General features: G+C 47.5%; 2 protein-coding genes across 4 annotated transcripts; one reads left to right on the forward strand and one right to left on the reverse strand.

Moving 5' to 3' along the window:
* The first annotated feature begins 8,663 nt into the window (after window positions 1–8,663).
* On the forward strand, window positions 8,664–11,065 carry LOC136540046 (GDSL esterase/lipase At4g16230-like). Its single transcript, XM_066532029.1, has 5 exons — window positions 8,664–8,931; window positions 9,058–9,188; window positions 9,825–10,070; window positions 10,162–10,417; window positions 10,743–11,065. Exons 1-5 carry the CDS (start codon window positions 8,664–8,666, stop codon window positions 10,964–10,966), a joined length of 1,125 nt encoding a protein of 374 aa, XP_066388126.1. The 3' UTR covers window positions 10,967–11,065.
* A 531-nt stretch (window positions 11,066–11,596) lies between these two features.
* LOC136540047 (uncharacterized) lies at window positions 11,597–15,660 on the reverse strand. 3 transcript variants are annotated; one of them, XM_066532032.1, is made up of 12 exons: window positions 15,353–15,660; window positions 15,000–15,250; window positions 14,690–14,772; window positions 14,477–14,612; window positions 13,903–14,396; window positions 13,763–13,810; window positions 13,354–13,528; window positions 13,155–13,267; window positions 12,957–13,053; window positions 12,582–12,801; window positions 12,258–12,420; window positions 11,597–12,169 (listed from the first exon to the last, which is right to left on the reverse strand). In XM_066532032.1, exons 2-12 carry the CDS (start codon window positions 15,199–15,201, stop codon window positions 11,756–11,758), a joined length of 2,145 nt encoding a protein of 714 aa, XP_066388129.1. In that variant the 5' UTR covers window positions 15,202–15,250; window positions 15,353–15,660; the 3' UTR covers window positions 11,597–11,755. The 3 variants fall into 3 exon arrangements, with proteins under 3 accessions (XP_066388129.1, XP_066388128.1, XP_066388127.1); XM_066532031.1 differs by having other exon boundaries at window positions 15,331–15,660; XM_066532030.1 differs by having other exon boundaries at window positions 15,000–15,660.
* Window positions 15,661–17,109: the final 1,449 nt, after the last annotated feature.

Genomic DNA, 17,109 nt, shown 5'->3' on the forward strand with positions numbered 1-17,109 from the left:
CATTGGGCGATGGGTTGCAGAGGTCCCAGCGATCCTCTAGAGCTTGAGAACGACCCCAAACCGATCCACAGGGTTCACACCCTTCTTCCTGGCCTACGGAGCTAAAGCAGTGCTGCCCTCTGACCTCGACCACGATGCCCCAAGAGTGAAGGCTTTCGACCATGACCGAGCCATAGAGGCTCAGCAAGACGCAGTTGACCTACTCGAGGAGGCCCACGAAACGACCATCATCCGCTCCGCTCGCTACCAGTAGACTCTCCGTAGGTACCACGAAAGGAAGATTAGGGGGAGGATCCTCAAAGTCGGTGATCTCATACTTTGGAGGACCCAATCAACGAAGGAGAAACACAAACTCTCTCCACCATGGGAAGGTCCCTATATGGTGACCGAAGTGATCTGACCGGGCGCCTACTGACTGAAGGATGACAACAGCAACATTCTCACCAACACTTGGAACATTGAACAGCTACGTCGTTTTTCACCTAAATTCGGTCTTACCGCTTTTATTCAACACTTGCTCCTGTAAAGCACCCCAGCCTGAACACTTTTAGCCTAGGTCGTTCGGGGGCTCCATGAGGGTATAATACTAAATACTACCTCTCTTTCTACTATCACATGGTAAAAACTTTTTGCCCGAATGAAAAGGCATTCCATTCTTTTTATTATCACATGGTAAAAACTTTTTGCCTGAACGAAAGGGCATTCCATTCCTTTGATTACCCTACGTAACTTTATTTTTGCTCCTGACCGAGCGCACCCTACCACGACCTATGGTTACGAGCAGCTGAGCCTCACGGGCCACGCCCAGGTTCTTAAAGTTGCAGCCTACGGAACGAACGGGCAGGTGCAAAAAAGAAAGGATAAAAACAAAGCTATGCTAGGATAAAAACAAGGAACGGATAGTGATTCTATCACAAAAGCAGAACTGATGTATTCATTGATACAAAAACTGTTCACACGGGGGCTCCCCACGAACTTAATGATTACATTTGCTGACTACTTCTACTCTAAATGCTACTATGGCCGCTCGGCGGCATCGGCTAATGCCAAAGGTGAGGCCACGGCACATACCGTTGGACATAACCACCACCACAAGGGCCCCGCCTGGTTCCGCTCCCTCAACTTCGGTGAGCGCAACGGGTACCTCAAGGGCGTCGCACCCATAGATGCTCAGCAGAAGAGCATGGAGCTCCTGACCTTCTCATGCAGTCGACGCAGCTCCTAGACAGCAACGCTGCCTTGCTGAAGTATGGTTGTTGTGGCTAGAGGATGTCTCGTCAAACTTTATCAACTGGCCAACCTGAGCAGCTACAAGGGCGAAACCTCCCACCGGCGCAGTCCTGAGCGTCTTCCTCTCCGACAAGGCTCGTCCAGAGAAGATTTGCCAGAAGAAGTCCATGTGCGGCTCCATCCTGATGAAAGCCTCGTAAACAGTGATGAAGCCGGTGACGTGCGGTACCCTCTAGTGCGCCACCTCCTTGGGCGGAAGCAGCCCCTTCTCGGCGAAGACGGCCAGCACCACCTCATCTATGCTGGATGACTTCTAGCTCGACATTGCGCTCCAAAATCATGAACGAGTCTGTGAGTTCTTCTTTCTCTCTCCCTTCCCCTATTTAAGGAGGAGATGTAGCAGTTGAAGAAGGACAAAGGATTGGGGGTGAAAAACCCTCTCCCTACAGTATTGTGGGCGCCATCAACTCCCATACCAGACAAACATGATAAGGCTCCCCCCATATGCCTCTAGGCATCAATAGTGTTGTGGGCGTCGGCATTTACCATACCAGGCGAACACGGTAAAACCCCCTACATGCCTCTGTGTATCGACAGTATGGCAGGCACCAACGTCTACCATACCAGAAGAAGACGACGCAACCTCCCACATGCATATGACATTAACAGTGTTATGGGCGCCTACAATCATCTTGTACCCGATTGCGTGGGCAACAAAGACTTAGCATACGTACACACACACTCTCTCTTGTAAGGCCATCCCCTTCATCTATAAAAGGAGATGTGCTCTCTCCAAAAGGGGACCGGATTAGTTCACTTACATCGATTCAACACACAACAACAGAGCCACCAGGTTCAAACCTCGAGCACACGCTCGAACACTTAGCACATAGCGGAGCTCCCGTCACTCTCAGCCCTTCAGACTAGGGTTCGACCGGACCTCTTGTATCCCCCATCTTTCTCCCTTCCGTTTATAACCCCACAGCAAACTTCGAGCACCTAGGCTCAGGAATAAAGTCATCGACCGACTCAAACTGGACGTAGGGCACGTTGTCTGAACCAGTATAAACCATGTGTCATTGAGTGCTAGGCCACCTCCGATCACAACATATAACAAAACTACAAATATTTACGTGTTGGTCACTTTCTGCACCGACAAATTGTTTCAGATGTTTCAGAGGTATGTTACCAGTGCTTCATACGAATGTTGCAAAAGTAGATCGGGATGTTGCACTGTTGCAAGAGTATGTTCCAAATGTTTTACCTGTTTTAGTCTTATGTAGCAACAAGTGTTTTCTTGTTGCAAGTTGCAAGTGTTTCATGTGGATGTTGCAGATATTGCAGTGGCTATACACGTATGTTGCAAGTGTATTGTTCCAGATGCTTCAGACGTGTGCGTTGCACATGTTTTATCTGGTTGCTTCATATGTTTCACTCATTTGTTTGGAAGTGTTTTATCCGAATATAACATATGTTTTATACATATGTTGCATATGTTCTGCAATGGCTAAACACGTGTTTTCTTGGTGTTTCATACGCATGTTGCAAGTGTTTCAATTGATTCGGATGTATGTTGCAAGTATTTCATCTAGATGTTATAAAAGTAGATGAGCGCTCAAAGTAGATACTGTTTCGGTTGATTTGTTGTGAGAGAAAAATACTTTTCCGGTTGAAAAAACTAGCTGAAAAGTACGAATTATAAGAGAAGAGAACATGGCTTGTATGGTCCCATTCGCTTCGCTGAAAAAACAAGCCGAAACACTGTTCTGGCTGATTTGGTGTGAGAGGAAAACACTGTTTCTGCTGAAAAAGACGGATTATAAGAGAAACGAACATGGCCTATGCCTGGTTTTATCATTGCTGCACAAGCACAACGTAATTTTGCCATTGTTTAACTATAGAAAAATTATAAATTGTCCACTTGTGATTTGTCTTTTTAATTGTACTAGTTATTAACATGTAATTTTGACATTGTCTGATTATAGAAAAAAGTGTAAGACATTGTTTGATTATAGAAAAAAGTGTAAATTGTCGTCTTGTGATTTGTTTAATTGTCTATTTGTCTCTGTGTCATAACATATTATATTTTGAGTAAAATGCACCGTAGGTCCATTAACTTTTAGAGGGGTGTCATCTAGGTCCATCAACTTTTAAAGTGTAATTTTGTGTCTTTTAACTTTCTATGTTGTGCAGTGCAGGTCTATAACCATTCGGTTGCTCAGTAATTTTTCATTGAACCCTTTCACTTCAATAATAGAGGATCCGTTCGCTTCGCTGAAAAAACAAACCGAAACACTATTTCGGCTGATTGGTTGTGAGGGAAAAATACTATTCCGACTGAAAACAAGCTAAAAATACGGATTATAAGAGCTGTCTCAAAATAGCTCTCACGAAGAACATGAGCAAGCGTCGGCACCGGCAACCACGCCGTCGCTGAGTGAGCGTGCGGGGCCAGCCACGTCGCTGCACCAGGTCAACAACGCCACTGCGCCGCACGCAAGCAGGATGGCGGTCGTGCGGGGCCAACGATGCCACCGCGTGTGAATGGGACGGGCGGGTGGCTGCGAAGCCACGTCGCTGTTGGGCGGGTGGGCAACCACCCTGTCCTGAGTCATAGATCCTCACGCAGAGGAGTACGCACGTGGATGCCTCGAGCAACGTCTCCATGTTCTGCTTGGCGCTCTTCGTCACGTCGTCGTGCAGCGCTGCCTCGAGCGCATTCTGCATCTCCTCGGCCTCGCGCACCTCTGCTTCGCGTTCTGCAACCATGATGTCTTCCATCGCGAGCGTCCAAATCCTTGTGCAGCTGTGCCACTGCCTCCGCCTGCATCGTGGCCGCCTCACGTACGGCCTGTCTTCTCTCCTCTACGTACGCGTACAGGCCGCTCGCCGGTCGTCTCCGCGAGGAAGACACAGGGACGAGGAAGCTCGTTGTCGACTGCCCCGCGTAGGGTGTCCTGTTCGTGGAGGCCGATGCCGAGGACTTCGGGGACATGCAGAGCTCGCCGTTCCCGTGCTTCGAGCAGTTCATCCTCGAGAGCATCACCGCCGTCGTGCGCTGCAGGTGACGCATGTCAGCACCATGTCGTCACGTAACGAGGAGCTGCGTGCATGCGTGGAATTGGCAGACCTCGATGTCGTCGACGCTCACGGAGCGATGGATGATGTACTCGTCCTCGTACTCGTCTTCCTCCCCGATCCTCCGCCTCGCCATGCTGGCCTCACTGGACAGCAGCGCTCTCCTAAAAGGAAGGGCATGGAGCACTGAGATTCCGGCGTACGTGGAGAGAGAGAAACCGGCAGGGGCGGCAGCCGACCACGGCGCCGGCGGCAGCGTCAGGTAGAAAAGGGTCGATCCATGCCATCCTTCGGGCCCCGTTCGCGTGTCCTTAAATCTGGCTTGATCCGCTTCTTTTTTCATCCGGAACATCGTTTTCCTCTCACACATTTCTACAGATTCATTCAGATTCCTCCAGAATTTCTCCAAGCGAACGGGGCCTTGGTTTGGGTGGTTCACCTCTGGTGTGTTATGGGTTGTATTAGGGGCCCATCTGATTAGTTTTTTTTGGAACGGTTTAATGAACCGCTGGAGCGACCCGCTCCACCCCCATCTTGAGGAATTACAGCAGAGTCATGCGTGGCCAGTGGCGGCATGGCTGTCTGGCTGAGCAGCCCGCCCGCCTAGGCTCCCGCTCGGCTAGCGGTGGTGTAGCAGGCCTGGACTAGTGGCGCGCATGGCTGCCCCGTGCGAACGACCGACCGACCGCTAGCACGCCTTGGCTGGCCCAGGCGCCTACGCCACGCTGCCGCCAGTTGGCCTGGCACGGCGGTGTGGCTGGCCTGTGCGACCGACTGCACACTCGCTGAGCAATGGCGTGGCTGCCAGCGCCCATGAGGGCTATTTTGGGAGGGAGTTATTCAAGTGAAGGGGTTCAATGAAAACTAAGCAACTAAACAGTTATGGATCTGCAATACACAATATAGAAAGTTTAGGGACCAAAAATATATTTTAAAAGTTGATGACCCAAATAACACTCCTCCAGTGCATTTTACTCTTATAGATTTTTGCCCTTGTTTAACTATAGAAACAATTATAATTTGTTAATTGTTTTTATGCCAACACATATTAGATTTTTGTCCTTGTATACTATAGAAATAACAATTGTAATTTATTAATTGTCTTTGTAGCAACATAGATCATATTTTCGTTCTTACCTGACCATAGAGACAATTGTAATTTATTAATTATTTTTGTGCCAACAAAGATAAGATTTCTAACATTGGCCCTGTTGCGGGTTTCCCTAAATTTTGACTGCTGCTGATACTAATTTATTGTGAGAGAAAAATATCGTTTCTTCGTTGAAAAGTACTGCTGAAAAACAAGGCGACTATTTGAAGGCAGTGGGCGGATAACTGGCCATGTCACCACAGGGGACGCTCGAAGAAGAGATGGTGGTGGAGACGACCATGCACAAGTGACGCAAAGCAGCAGCTACGCTAGAGGTTGAAGGCGAGACTATAAAACATTGCATGAGAGATTGACTACTTTTTTGGCACAATGATATAATTATATTTTTTTTAGAATGAAGGTGAAATACTCCCTTCGTCCAAAAAAAAATGTAATTCTAGCATAATGTCATAGTTTAGTATCCTAAGTTCGATCAATTATAGATAAAAAAATTAATATTTATGATATCAAATAAATATCATTAGATTAATTATGAAATGTATTTTTATAATAAATTCTTTTGGAGCGGTAAATGTGAATAGTATTCACTAGAAATTTGGCCAAACGTGAACTGCTTTTGCTGGCACGTAATCTGTAGTTGTATTTTTCTAGACAGAGGGAGTATGAAATTCTGAAAGAAAGAGGTCGTGAAGCAATAGCAACCAACCATCGCAGTGTAAGGGAATGATGCCACTGCCTCGAGAGTTTTTAAGTACAAGTTGGAGTATCTGTGAGTACTCGAAGTCAACCGGCTTCGAGCGTGACGAGCATGTTACCTTACCCTGACTTATTATGAAACATTCGCGTGTGAGGCAACAGAAAATTATTTGCTTGCACGAAGCAAGCGGTGCAGAACCGGGGTTCGAACCCCGGCCGGCCAGCTCCCGCCACAGGAGCTTTGCCACTGCGCGACATGTTCGCCTGCCACTGCCTCGAGAGTTGAATCACCTGCGAGGCTGCAACAATGGCCCTTTTCGTTTGAGCTCATCAGCCAGAATTAATCCTAGTTTTCAGTCATAGAAACAATGTTATTCCCTCATAACAAATCAGTCCTATAAATAAGTCGTAGCAGTAGTAAGTCCTGCCGAACCGGACGAAAGCAAGCCAGCTTTGACTAACGGTCGTTGCTTTTTTTTCTTCTCTCAACATGAGTCAATTTCTAAACCTCATTCTTAGGAAAACAAAAGAGATACTGTTTGGCTCTCTGAAATGTAAGGCAACTTCATTACGTAGAGTAATGCATTACCGTTACATATGTTTGTTTTTTTACTGACATATAATGATTATCCTCAACATGTGAATGCAATTCAAATCCATGCCCAGTTGGCTTGGCTGATAAGTCATGACTGAAAGTATGTTGACTGATTTGTTGTGAGAAAAAAATATTGTTCGTTGGCTGAAAAAGTATGGCTTATAAGCCAAGCGAACAGAGCGTCAAACGTGAAACAACAAAGGCCTATATCAGTCTGTTCATTTGAACTTATCAGCTATGCCATAATATTTTTCTCTCATAATAAAATAGCATAGCCAAAAAAAAAACCATCAGCCGAAAAGCGTATGATCACACGCTTCCCATTACACTGCTATTTGATTCCATTTCCATTTACGTTACCACTACCTGAACCAAACAGTTCGAGAGTTCTTTTACGGTACACTACATGATACCGGTCGAGCCACTGGTATGGGCGTACCGCGGTCCGCGTATGGCTTCTCGATCGCGTGCTTTGCTGCTCTATTTCGAGAACAGGGGTCAGGGATTCCATTTTCTTTGATTCGACTTCAAGCAAAGACGCTAGTAGTACGAATTTTTACGGTGGACCATGGTGCAAGCGCAACAACTTGCATCGAGCATCATGCCGCGAGGCAGTAAATAGCAGAGTAAATGGCGTCCCTGCAAGATTGAAACCTCCGTTTGATTTCCAAGACAAGAAGTAGATCTGCTATTTACTTATCGGGACCTGTAGTAGATCTGTGCAGGCAGTGACATAAACAGCAGCCCGGGCATCTGCTGCTTCGGATCATGTCCAATCCAGGGCCTCCAGTGCTCGAGACCTGCCGCTGGCAGCGCTGCCCCGCTTCGCGCTCCAGAAATGGGAAAATGGAATGAATGCTCGTCAGGCCAAGGCCATGCACAGACGCTCCTAAATGCAGTCACTATAATGCGATGCGCCAAATGCGGAAGCCAGAGGCACGGACTGCAGGGCGTGAGAAGCCGAATTCTGTCACCGTCCGTCCCGGTGCCGAGAGCGTTCACGGGCCGCGGCCGCGCTGATGAAGGCTTGAGAGATCAGCAACAGGCAACCACTCAAATATTCAATGCCGGACGGTCGGATTTAGACGTGTACCGTGTACGTGTATAATACTTACCCGTCATGCGAAAACAATGCCATGTGTGGTTTTCATATAATGCTGCTCGCAACGACCTTCGCAGGTCACGCAGTCTTTCCTCCCCGTCAGTCTCGGTTTCTTGGTGGCTTTCTTTGCGTACATTTGTTCTCGGTTTAAACCTCTCTCTGCCATCTGTGGTATATTTGGAGAGCAATCGGTACTACTCCTACTTGCAAGCATCAAAGCCTATTTCTGTTAGTTTTTTTTTCTATCTATCGTCTCAGTGACTCAGCTGTCTGCATTATTTTTTCTGCGGCCACTTAGAGCTCGTCCAGTTTGTTTGGGCTTGTTTGGCTGATAAGTCATGGTTGAAAGTATTGTTGATTAATTTGTCGTGAGAGAAAAATACTATTCGTTGACTAAAAAAGTACGGCTTATAAAACAAACAAGCACAAACCAACTAGGCTTAGATTCTGTTTCTCGTGCTATATAAGCAGGCAAAGCTTTTCTTCCCTCGCCATCAACCTTCTCCTCCACCGCAACCAACTTCCAGGCTTCTATCATTTCCTCCCCGCTGCGAAACACTCAAACGGCAGCTTATTCTGTTTCTCGTGCTATATAAGCAGGCAAAGCTTTTCTTCCCTCGCCATCAACCTTCTCCTCCACCGCAACCAACTTCCAGCGGGTTGCTTCCTCCACCGCAACCAACTTCCAGGCTTCTATCATTTCCTCCCCGCTGCGAAACACTCAAACGGAAGCTTTCCACTAGGGGAAGGCAGCCCCCCCCCCCCCCCCCCCCCCCCCAGCACACACACACACCTCACGCTTGATGTCTCCCACTCCCAGAGCATACGTGACACACTTGCCTCATCGATCGATGCGTCGGCCGCACGAGCATCGGCCTAGACTGGCGTCTCGTCTCGCTCTACTACTGGGCTGCCTCGCCGTGCTCGCTCGTACCCGCGTTGCCGGCGGCGCCGGCATGCCGCCGAACTTCATCTTCGGCGACTCGCTCGTCGACGCCGGCAACAACAACTACATCGTGTCCCTGTCCAAGGCCAACTACCCACCGAACGGCATCGACTTCTTCGGCCACCAGCCCACCGGCCGGTACACGAACGGCCGGACCATCATCGACATCCTAGGTGACATGCGCACTCAGTCTCTTTGCCTGATCTTTCATGTTATGTTACTCGTACACTGCATTGCATCGCCTGCCAGTTGATTGCCTCCTGAATTTCTCCACCCTTTTCCTTTGGATGATGTTTCAGGGCAAGAGATGGGACATGGAGGGTTCGTGCCGCCGTACATGGCCCCGGAGACCACGGGGGATGCCGTGATGAGAGGCGTCAACTACGCGTCCGGCGGCGGAGGCATCCTCAACCAAACCGGCAGTATCTTCGTCAGTACATGGCCTCCACCAAATCTGTTGTGTGAAATGCTTATGTTCTACCCCAATGCTTAGCTTGTTCTCCCGTAACTTGATCATCGCATCTGCATGAGTTAGTTCCCAAAAACTTCTCTATAGCGTGAAATACAGAGCTACTCTCTCCATTCCAAATTACAGGCTCCGTTCGGCTTACCCTATATTCGGTTTGTTCGGCTTCTTTTTCAGCCGAAACAGTGTTTTTCTCTCACAACAAATTCAGCTAGAACAGTGTTTCAGTTTCAGCTAAAATTCTGCCAGCCGAACGAGGCCTATAAGTCGCTTTGACTTATTTGGCTCATCTATTTTGTTATTTATCTAAACATATGTATAGTAAAATAAATGTATCAAAAAAGTCAAAGCACCTTATGATTTGAAACAGAGGAAATAACAAATAACGAATTGCTGCATGCTTGCGTTACCGTACAAAAATGCTGTCGTTTTACTGTTTCACTGTTCCCTACGATAACTTGTCATCAGTGATAAGCTTTTACTCCTAGTACGTACAAAAATAAATCATTTTGAATGGGAGATAGACACAGATAATGTGGTTGCCTTAAGCCCTTAACGCGAGCTGTTGCTGATAGTATGTGTTTGATCTGCCTTGGACAGGGTGGGCGCCTGAACCTGGACGCCCAGATCGACAACTACGCGAACAGCCGGCACGACCTGATCGCGCGGCACGGTGAGGTGGAGGCGGTGAGCCTGCTGCGGGGCGCGCTCTTCTCGGTCACCATGGGCTCCAACGACTTCATCAACAACTACCTCACGCCCATCTTCTCCGTGCCGCAGCGCGTAACGACGCCGCCGGTCGCCTTCATCAGCGCCATGATCGCCAAGTACCGCCAGCAGCTCACCGTAAGCTTCTCTCGCTTGCAGCTGGGCAACCGCCGTCAGGCATCTCGCAATGGCAATGCGTTGTTACCCGTGGTTTGCCGTGCGTTTACAGAGGCTGTACCTCCTGGACGCCCGCAAGATCGTGGTGGTGAACGTGGGGCCGATCGGCTGCATCCCGTACCAGAGGGAGACGAACCCGTCGGCCGGCACGGCCTGCGCCGAGTTCCCGAACCAGCTGGCGCAGGCCTTCAACCGGCGGCTCAGGGCCCTGGTGGACGAGCTGGGCGCCACCCTCCCCGGCTCGCGCTTCGTCTACGCCGACGTCTACCACATCTTCTCCGACATCATCGCCAACTACAGATCCCACGGTACCGGGCTACTCGATCTAGGCCACGTTTAGATTGCAAAAAATTTCAACCCGATGAATAGTAGCGCTTTCGTCTAATTTGGTAAATATTGTCTAATCGTAGACCAATTAAGCTCAAAAGATTTATCTCGTGATTTCGAACTAAACTGTGTAATTAGTTATTTTTTTTACCTACATTTAATGCTCCATGCAAACGGCTAAAAATTGATATGATGGAGAGAGAGTGAAAAAACTTGAAATTTGGAGGTGATCTAAACTAGGCCCTAGTCTAAATCACAACTCATATGGGGATTCGGATTCTAATCTGCTGTGCTCGTGTCGTGCAGGGTTCGAGGTGGCGGACTCGGCGTGCTGCTACGTGGGCGGGCGGTTCGGCGGGCTGGTGCCGTGCGGGCCGACGTCGCGGTACTGCGCGGACAGGTCCAAGTACGTGTTCTGGGACCCCTACCACCCCAGCGAGGCCGCCAACGCGCTCATCGCCCGCCGGATCCTCGACGGCGGGCCCGAGGACGTCTCGCCGGTCAACGTGCGCCAGCTCATCAGCACCTGAACTCAACCGGTGGATGGATATCACCAGCCGGTGCTACGGCTACAGCCAGCTGCTTATTACGGAGTAGTTTGGATTCATTTTTTCCCTCAAAGAGATTAGTTTGCAGTGATTGGGCCTTCTTCGGTGTAACATCATTTTTCGTACTTTTACTAGCTACTAGGTAGGTAGGAATGTATGTACTATGATGGTATCTCGTGCGCGCCGTTCTTCTTTGTTTAGGAGAGTATTTCTGTTCGTTCTAGTTTTCCATTTCACCTCTTCTTGCGACGTGAACTTGCGACATGTTCGGCGGTTAAACCAAAAAAAAAAAGTTTCTGGATGATTGGAGGTATGAAATGCATCGGATGAGGATCAGTTTGGTACTTTGGTTCCATCGTAAAACCATAGGAAACCGCCAATTGAACAGGAGAAGAGAAGACCTGGTCTCATCTCCGAAGTCAGGTGTCGCCCAGCATCGTCATGAACTCATGATAACCTGACCTGAGCGTCCAGCTTGACCTCCGTGCAGCAAGAGACAATCAATGGGAATCACACAAATGGTAAGCGCTGCGCAGTCATATGAGGAGGAAAAATAATGCGCCACTAAATTAAACGAGCAGCAATACTTTACATGATTTCTCTCACTGGTTCACGATTAAACTAAAAGCGCAGTCATCTGGTCTGTCAGAATTCAGTCCAAATTTGGTTTTAGTGAGTAACTTGTCAAATGTCAAATATAATGATTTGCTATGCTAATTCACTGATGTTGTATGTCAACCAATCACTAAATGAAAGGCAATTTACAAATTCTTACACCTGGTGGCTATTTAGGCACAAAATATGAGAGAAGACTCTCCTAATTTCTGATTCAGCGTCCCTCACCCTGTCCGATTCTGTTCGCCATGCTATGTGCTCATCAGGCCTAACCAAAAGGACATTTTTCCTACTAATCCGACACATCTCCCACCATGAACTACCAGACACCCTAGGTACTTCCTCAACATCGATATGGTTTGTCCAGGGTGACAACTCAGATCTGCTCTCTTCCACTTCAGCATCAATCGAACCTCTTGGCCACATTATGCATACTTTGGCTGATAGCTTAAGCTCGTCTACTACCTTGAGGGTGGCACGGGCAATCTCGTATGACTCTTTCACTGGTGCAATGATGAGAACAAACTCGAGTTTATCCCCACTCACCAGGTCCAGTGTTGAGAACACACCCTTTAAGAATCCACCACAGTCGCAATGTAAGCAGCAGTAGAAGGGATAGCTAAAACATGTGTACCAATCAGGTGTCTAAGGGACAAACCTCACTTGAAGCAGACAGTCCTCTTACTAGCATGTGGGGAAGCCGTGAACCAACCTTAGCAGATGGGATGTACTCCCTTGATGCCCTCTTAGAATGCTGTAGTTTTCCTCCTTCCTGAGTCTTCTCACAACTAGCTTCAGGAACAAGGGCACCTTCTTCATAGCTGAAGGCAGAAGTGAGATAGACAAAAGAAAATTTACATATTTTTCAGCATTCTGATAAGATGGCCAGATTAATGAAATCCACTCATGTCCCATCAACATAGCTGAAAGAAATAAAGAACAGGTTGTTTTTCTAGGAACACTCGGTTGTAAAGGGTCTTACTAGAAGCCAAGATCCTCTGCAGGGAACTGCAGCTGAAGACTTTTGCCTTCATCAAGAATACATCTCAATCTTGATAGTCTCAAGGACCCAAGGGGATTTTTCTCATTCAGGATATAGTCTGAGACTTGTGCCCGACCAAGGGAAAACAATCCTTCCAGAACTGCCTTCTGTACATTTCTCGGAATGATTGATCCGAGGCTTCTATTTATAACTTGATGCACTGAAAATGTGTGTAAACAGTATATAAACCAGAATGATGATGGGAAAATTGCAGGGTAGCTTATAGTTGCATACTTGCATCTGTTGTCAACATCTACAATGAAATTAAAAAACAACAAAATGTCTACTGCCTTCAGGAAGGAGCAGGACATTTACCTGAGTTTGCAATAGTTGGACCAAGGCCAAGGGTCGCAGGAATAGACATAGCTGCCTTGAAGTTCTCCACGCTAAGTTTTGTATTGAAAATTGCAACCTGCAATAAGCAAGCAATTGTATCAGACTAAATTAATTCTATAATTTAATAGTAGAGAAATTGACATTGGATGAACAGAAAGCTTGTGAGAAGAATCTAACAGGCCGGCGCTCTGACTCATAACTTTGTAATATTGATGGTGAGGCGACACCATTCAGCAGCAAGCCCAATTTCCACGCCAAATTATGTGCATCCTGGACACCAGTGTTCATTCCTGTAAAGAAATCGGAATATGCATGTTTCTGATTTTTGGACTTCATATCCATATAGTAAGAAAAATTAACAAAGTAAATCACTAACCAAAACCACCGGCAGGAGGAAAACGGTGAGCAGCATCACCAGAAAGGATTACTCGATTGTTGCAGCAGATGTACTTCTCTGCAACTTCAGCATGCATTGCCCATGGTTTTATGTCTAAAACATGAACATCTGCTGGCTCCCATCCAACTAATTTGACAATAATTTGCTCACATACCTAGAATCATGACGAAACTTGAGATTTAAGCAGGGGTAGATGTGCATATACCCATGAAATTTACACTGTCAATTCACCCATGCATACCAGATTCAAATTTAGGAATAAATTGTTAGAAGAACAGTACAGTACAAGAATTTCATAAAACAAATGCTGAAACACAGTTGGACGCAGAACATAGAATTTTAGTAGCTTATAAACTAGAAGCAAGAAAGATGTTAGAATGAGATCCACCTTAGCGCTGAAATCTTCAAACATCTGCTGAGGAGGATAAAATGGAACCTGAAAATAATAAAAGTAATATTAATACACATGAGAAATATACAATTTTCGAACATCTTAAAAGTTAAATCTATCTAACATCGTTGGAGTACCTGCAATACAAATTCCCCATTCTCCAGGTCATGTGCAACTAGTACACCAATTGCGCCTGGATTAAAAACGAAGAACAGCATCCCTGGCCTCTGACTGGACAAATACCTGCCTAGATCTCTGCTAAGAAAATGCACACTGACTAGTTTCTGCAAGTCCCTTTCACCTTCCATAGATATACCTGCCAATTCACGCACTGTACTTCTTGCGCCATCTGTCCCTAGAAGAAGACCACAGTGTAACTTTCTCTCTATTATCCTCCCCACATTGTTAGCTGACACTCCAACCAGAATGCCCTCATCAGTCTGCTGAAGGGATGTGCACTCGTGTCCCATCAGTATCTTGCTTTCCAGCACCAGATCTTGCGTTGAGTTACCAATATCACCAGGAAAGCATGTCCGGAAACCAATTCCTTCAAGCTTCTTCAGTAGCAACTCGACTAACTTGTACTGCGAGAAATGTGCAACGGATATAGGACTAATGACCTTGTCAAAATCTGCCAAAAATACTTGTCAGAAGACATACACGGCGAGGTGCAAGACATCAAGCACTCGACATGAGAAGAACTGAACTGGCCTTCCTGTTTCATGTGATCAACCGATCCAAGGACGGAACTGGAGAGTGAAGTACAGTAGACGAACTTCCTCCACAAATCTACTGGTGGCTGGGACCTCTCAATGTCCCCGGCCAAACCATCCAACTTGCGGAAGATCTGAAAATGCCAGTCATCCGTGAAAGCACCGCCCAAACAACACACACTAGTCAAAATGGCGAAGTTAAAGTACACACCTCCATTGTGCGGTTGTTGATGAAGTGCGCTCGTGGGTGCCTAGTAAACTCCACATTCTTCTCTATCACCGCGCATTTGATCCCTACAAGATTTGAATAAAACAACTGCATCAATGGTTGCTCGTTATTCACAAGAATTTCCGTGACTTCTACCAAAGTCGAAGCCACTGAGCTCGTCGAATCCAATTAGCACACGACACTTGAGAGGAGACTTGGTTTATCACATTTGTCCCATGAACTTTCGCTCAGCTCGCCTACATCAGAAGCGCTAATTGGGAACATCGATGAGCAAGTGGCACGAGGTTCTTACCGAATTTGGTGAGGAGGAAGGAGAGGACGAGCCCAACGGGACCAGCTCCGACGATGAGTACGGGCAGATGCGGCGCGTCGCCCCGGCCTCCGCCGCCGGCTAGTGTCGAGAAGAGCGGGCTGTGGCAACGGCGGAGCCACCAGAGCGCGCCCCGGTGCACCGAGAAGAGCCCCCCGCGCCCACCTCCGGTGATCGACAGCATCGATGCGGTCGATTCGTTTGGGGGCGTCGGTAGTGGAATAGGCTGCGGCCTGCAGAAGGGGTTCATGGGTTTAGAAGGTGGGCACGAATACACGACTGCACAGCAAGGTATTCCTGACTCCTGAGGCACCCGCAATCGCCGCTAGCTGTACCGTCGCCCGCGCCTCTTTTGCTCGTTGCGGATGGGCTGTGATGGCAACCGCGCGTGGCCAACTCGGGGCAGCGCGCCGGATAGGGCGGGCGCCCGACGCCGGAGCTTAGCCCAGGTGGCTAGATGCTGCGCGCGGAGGATGCCAGGGAGGGCAGCCTGAGACGGAGCGCGAGGTGAAGCACGGTATCGCCGCCGGGGACGTCGCGATAGCCGAGCGGGGCGGAGCCCGGAGGAGGCGCGGCGCGGTGCGCGTGCGCCGCCGTCGAGCGCGGCAGAGCCAGACGGAGGTGGAGAGATGGGCTGAATCTTTTTTTTTTGGCGAATAAGATGGGCCGGATTTAGGAGGAGGAAGGAGACGGATTTGGGGGCTGCTCATTTACTGACCTGTAATTCTCATAAAAAATACTGACCTGTAGACGCTATAGAAATGTGCCACGTGTCATCCATCCGTAAGGGGTGCATTGGAGAGTGAATGGACCAGGTCCATACAATTTAATTCCGATATCCGAAGGGGGTAGAGAGTGGCTAAGGGCGTGATTGGTTGATTAAATCGGACCGTTCATGCATCGTTTTGATGTCTGACCTTATTCATGCGGCTTGTTTGGTTGTACTCCTCGTACCTTTTGCCTGTATCCTTTCATTCATCTGCCCTCCTCCATCCCGTAAGACTTCGTCTTCTCAATTTCCACTTTCCCCTCCATACATGGTGTCTTGATTCAAGCATGGCGCAGGGACCCATGTATCATACACTCAAAACTCCCATCCATGCATGCAACCAAACAAGATCTCATCTAATACTGAACCAACAACAAAGACAATCAAACACGACTGAGTGCACGGTTTGAGCATGCATCTCACCATTCTGGACCGGCTCCCCCTCACCAAAGCAACCCATCACGCCCTAACTGGCTAAGCCCGTTCAAAGCCTTTATTTATACCCCCACACAATAAACTAGCTGTTAAACACTCACTGTAGCTCTATTCAAGTGGAACTAGATAATCGCATTAGCAACATGATTTTCTGCTATTTATAGTACGACTATCTAACCTATCAACTCGGCCATTTGCACTTCTTTGATCAACACATGGTTGGTGAAAGACGAAGCTCTGTATCATACCTTTTTGTCTTGCACTTGTCTTTCATCTTCTCCACTTCTCACATCCTTTGTTTCTCATCTCTCCATATTGTTGAGCCTTTACATCACATGGTCCTCGATATCTCCAGCATGGTCTTCGTGTAGCTCCAAGCGACCTTTTGTGGATTAGTGCTGACCTTCAATCTGACGTCAAGTCATCAGTCAACAATTGTTATCATTAATCTTGTTCGGCTATTCTACTTTCAGCTTGTTTCAGCTTATTCTCTCCTATAGAATACTATTGAATCATTCAAAATTAGCCGAAATCATCCAAAAGTGGATCAGCCGAACAGACCCTGCCTCGTGATAGTTGGATTTTTTTTCAAACCAGTCCATACCTAGACCATTTACATTGGCATCTAGGTCTTTTCGCATGGCGTTTCTACCATAGTAGGCACATATGGTTTGTCACATCGGTAAAAATTAGTAAAAAACCGAACAAAGCTTATCTCAATGGTGGCAACAATGTAGGTGTCATTCTAACAATGAGTTTTGAAGGAGTGCCATCCAAAGAGCAAAAAATTAAATATCCCTCTCTCCGGTGACCGCTATGTCTGCACCATCTGAGCCAGCCAACCGCATGCATCACACTTGTGTGCAAAAATTCTTAATCTTACCATAT

Source organism: Miscanthus floridulus, chromosome 2 (genome assembly GCF_019320115.1).
Source record: "Miscanthus floridulus cultivar M001 chromosome 2, ASM1932011v1, whole genome shotgun sequence".
NCBI lineage: Eukaryota > Viridiplantae > Streptophyta > Magnoliopsida > Poales > Poaceae > Miscanthus > Miscanthus floridulus.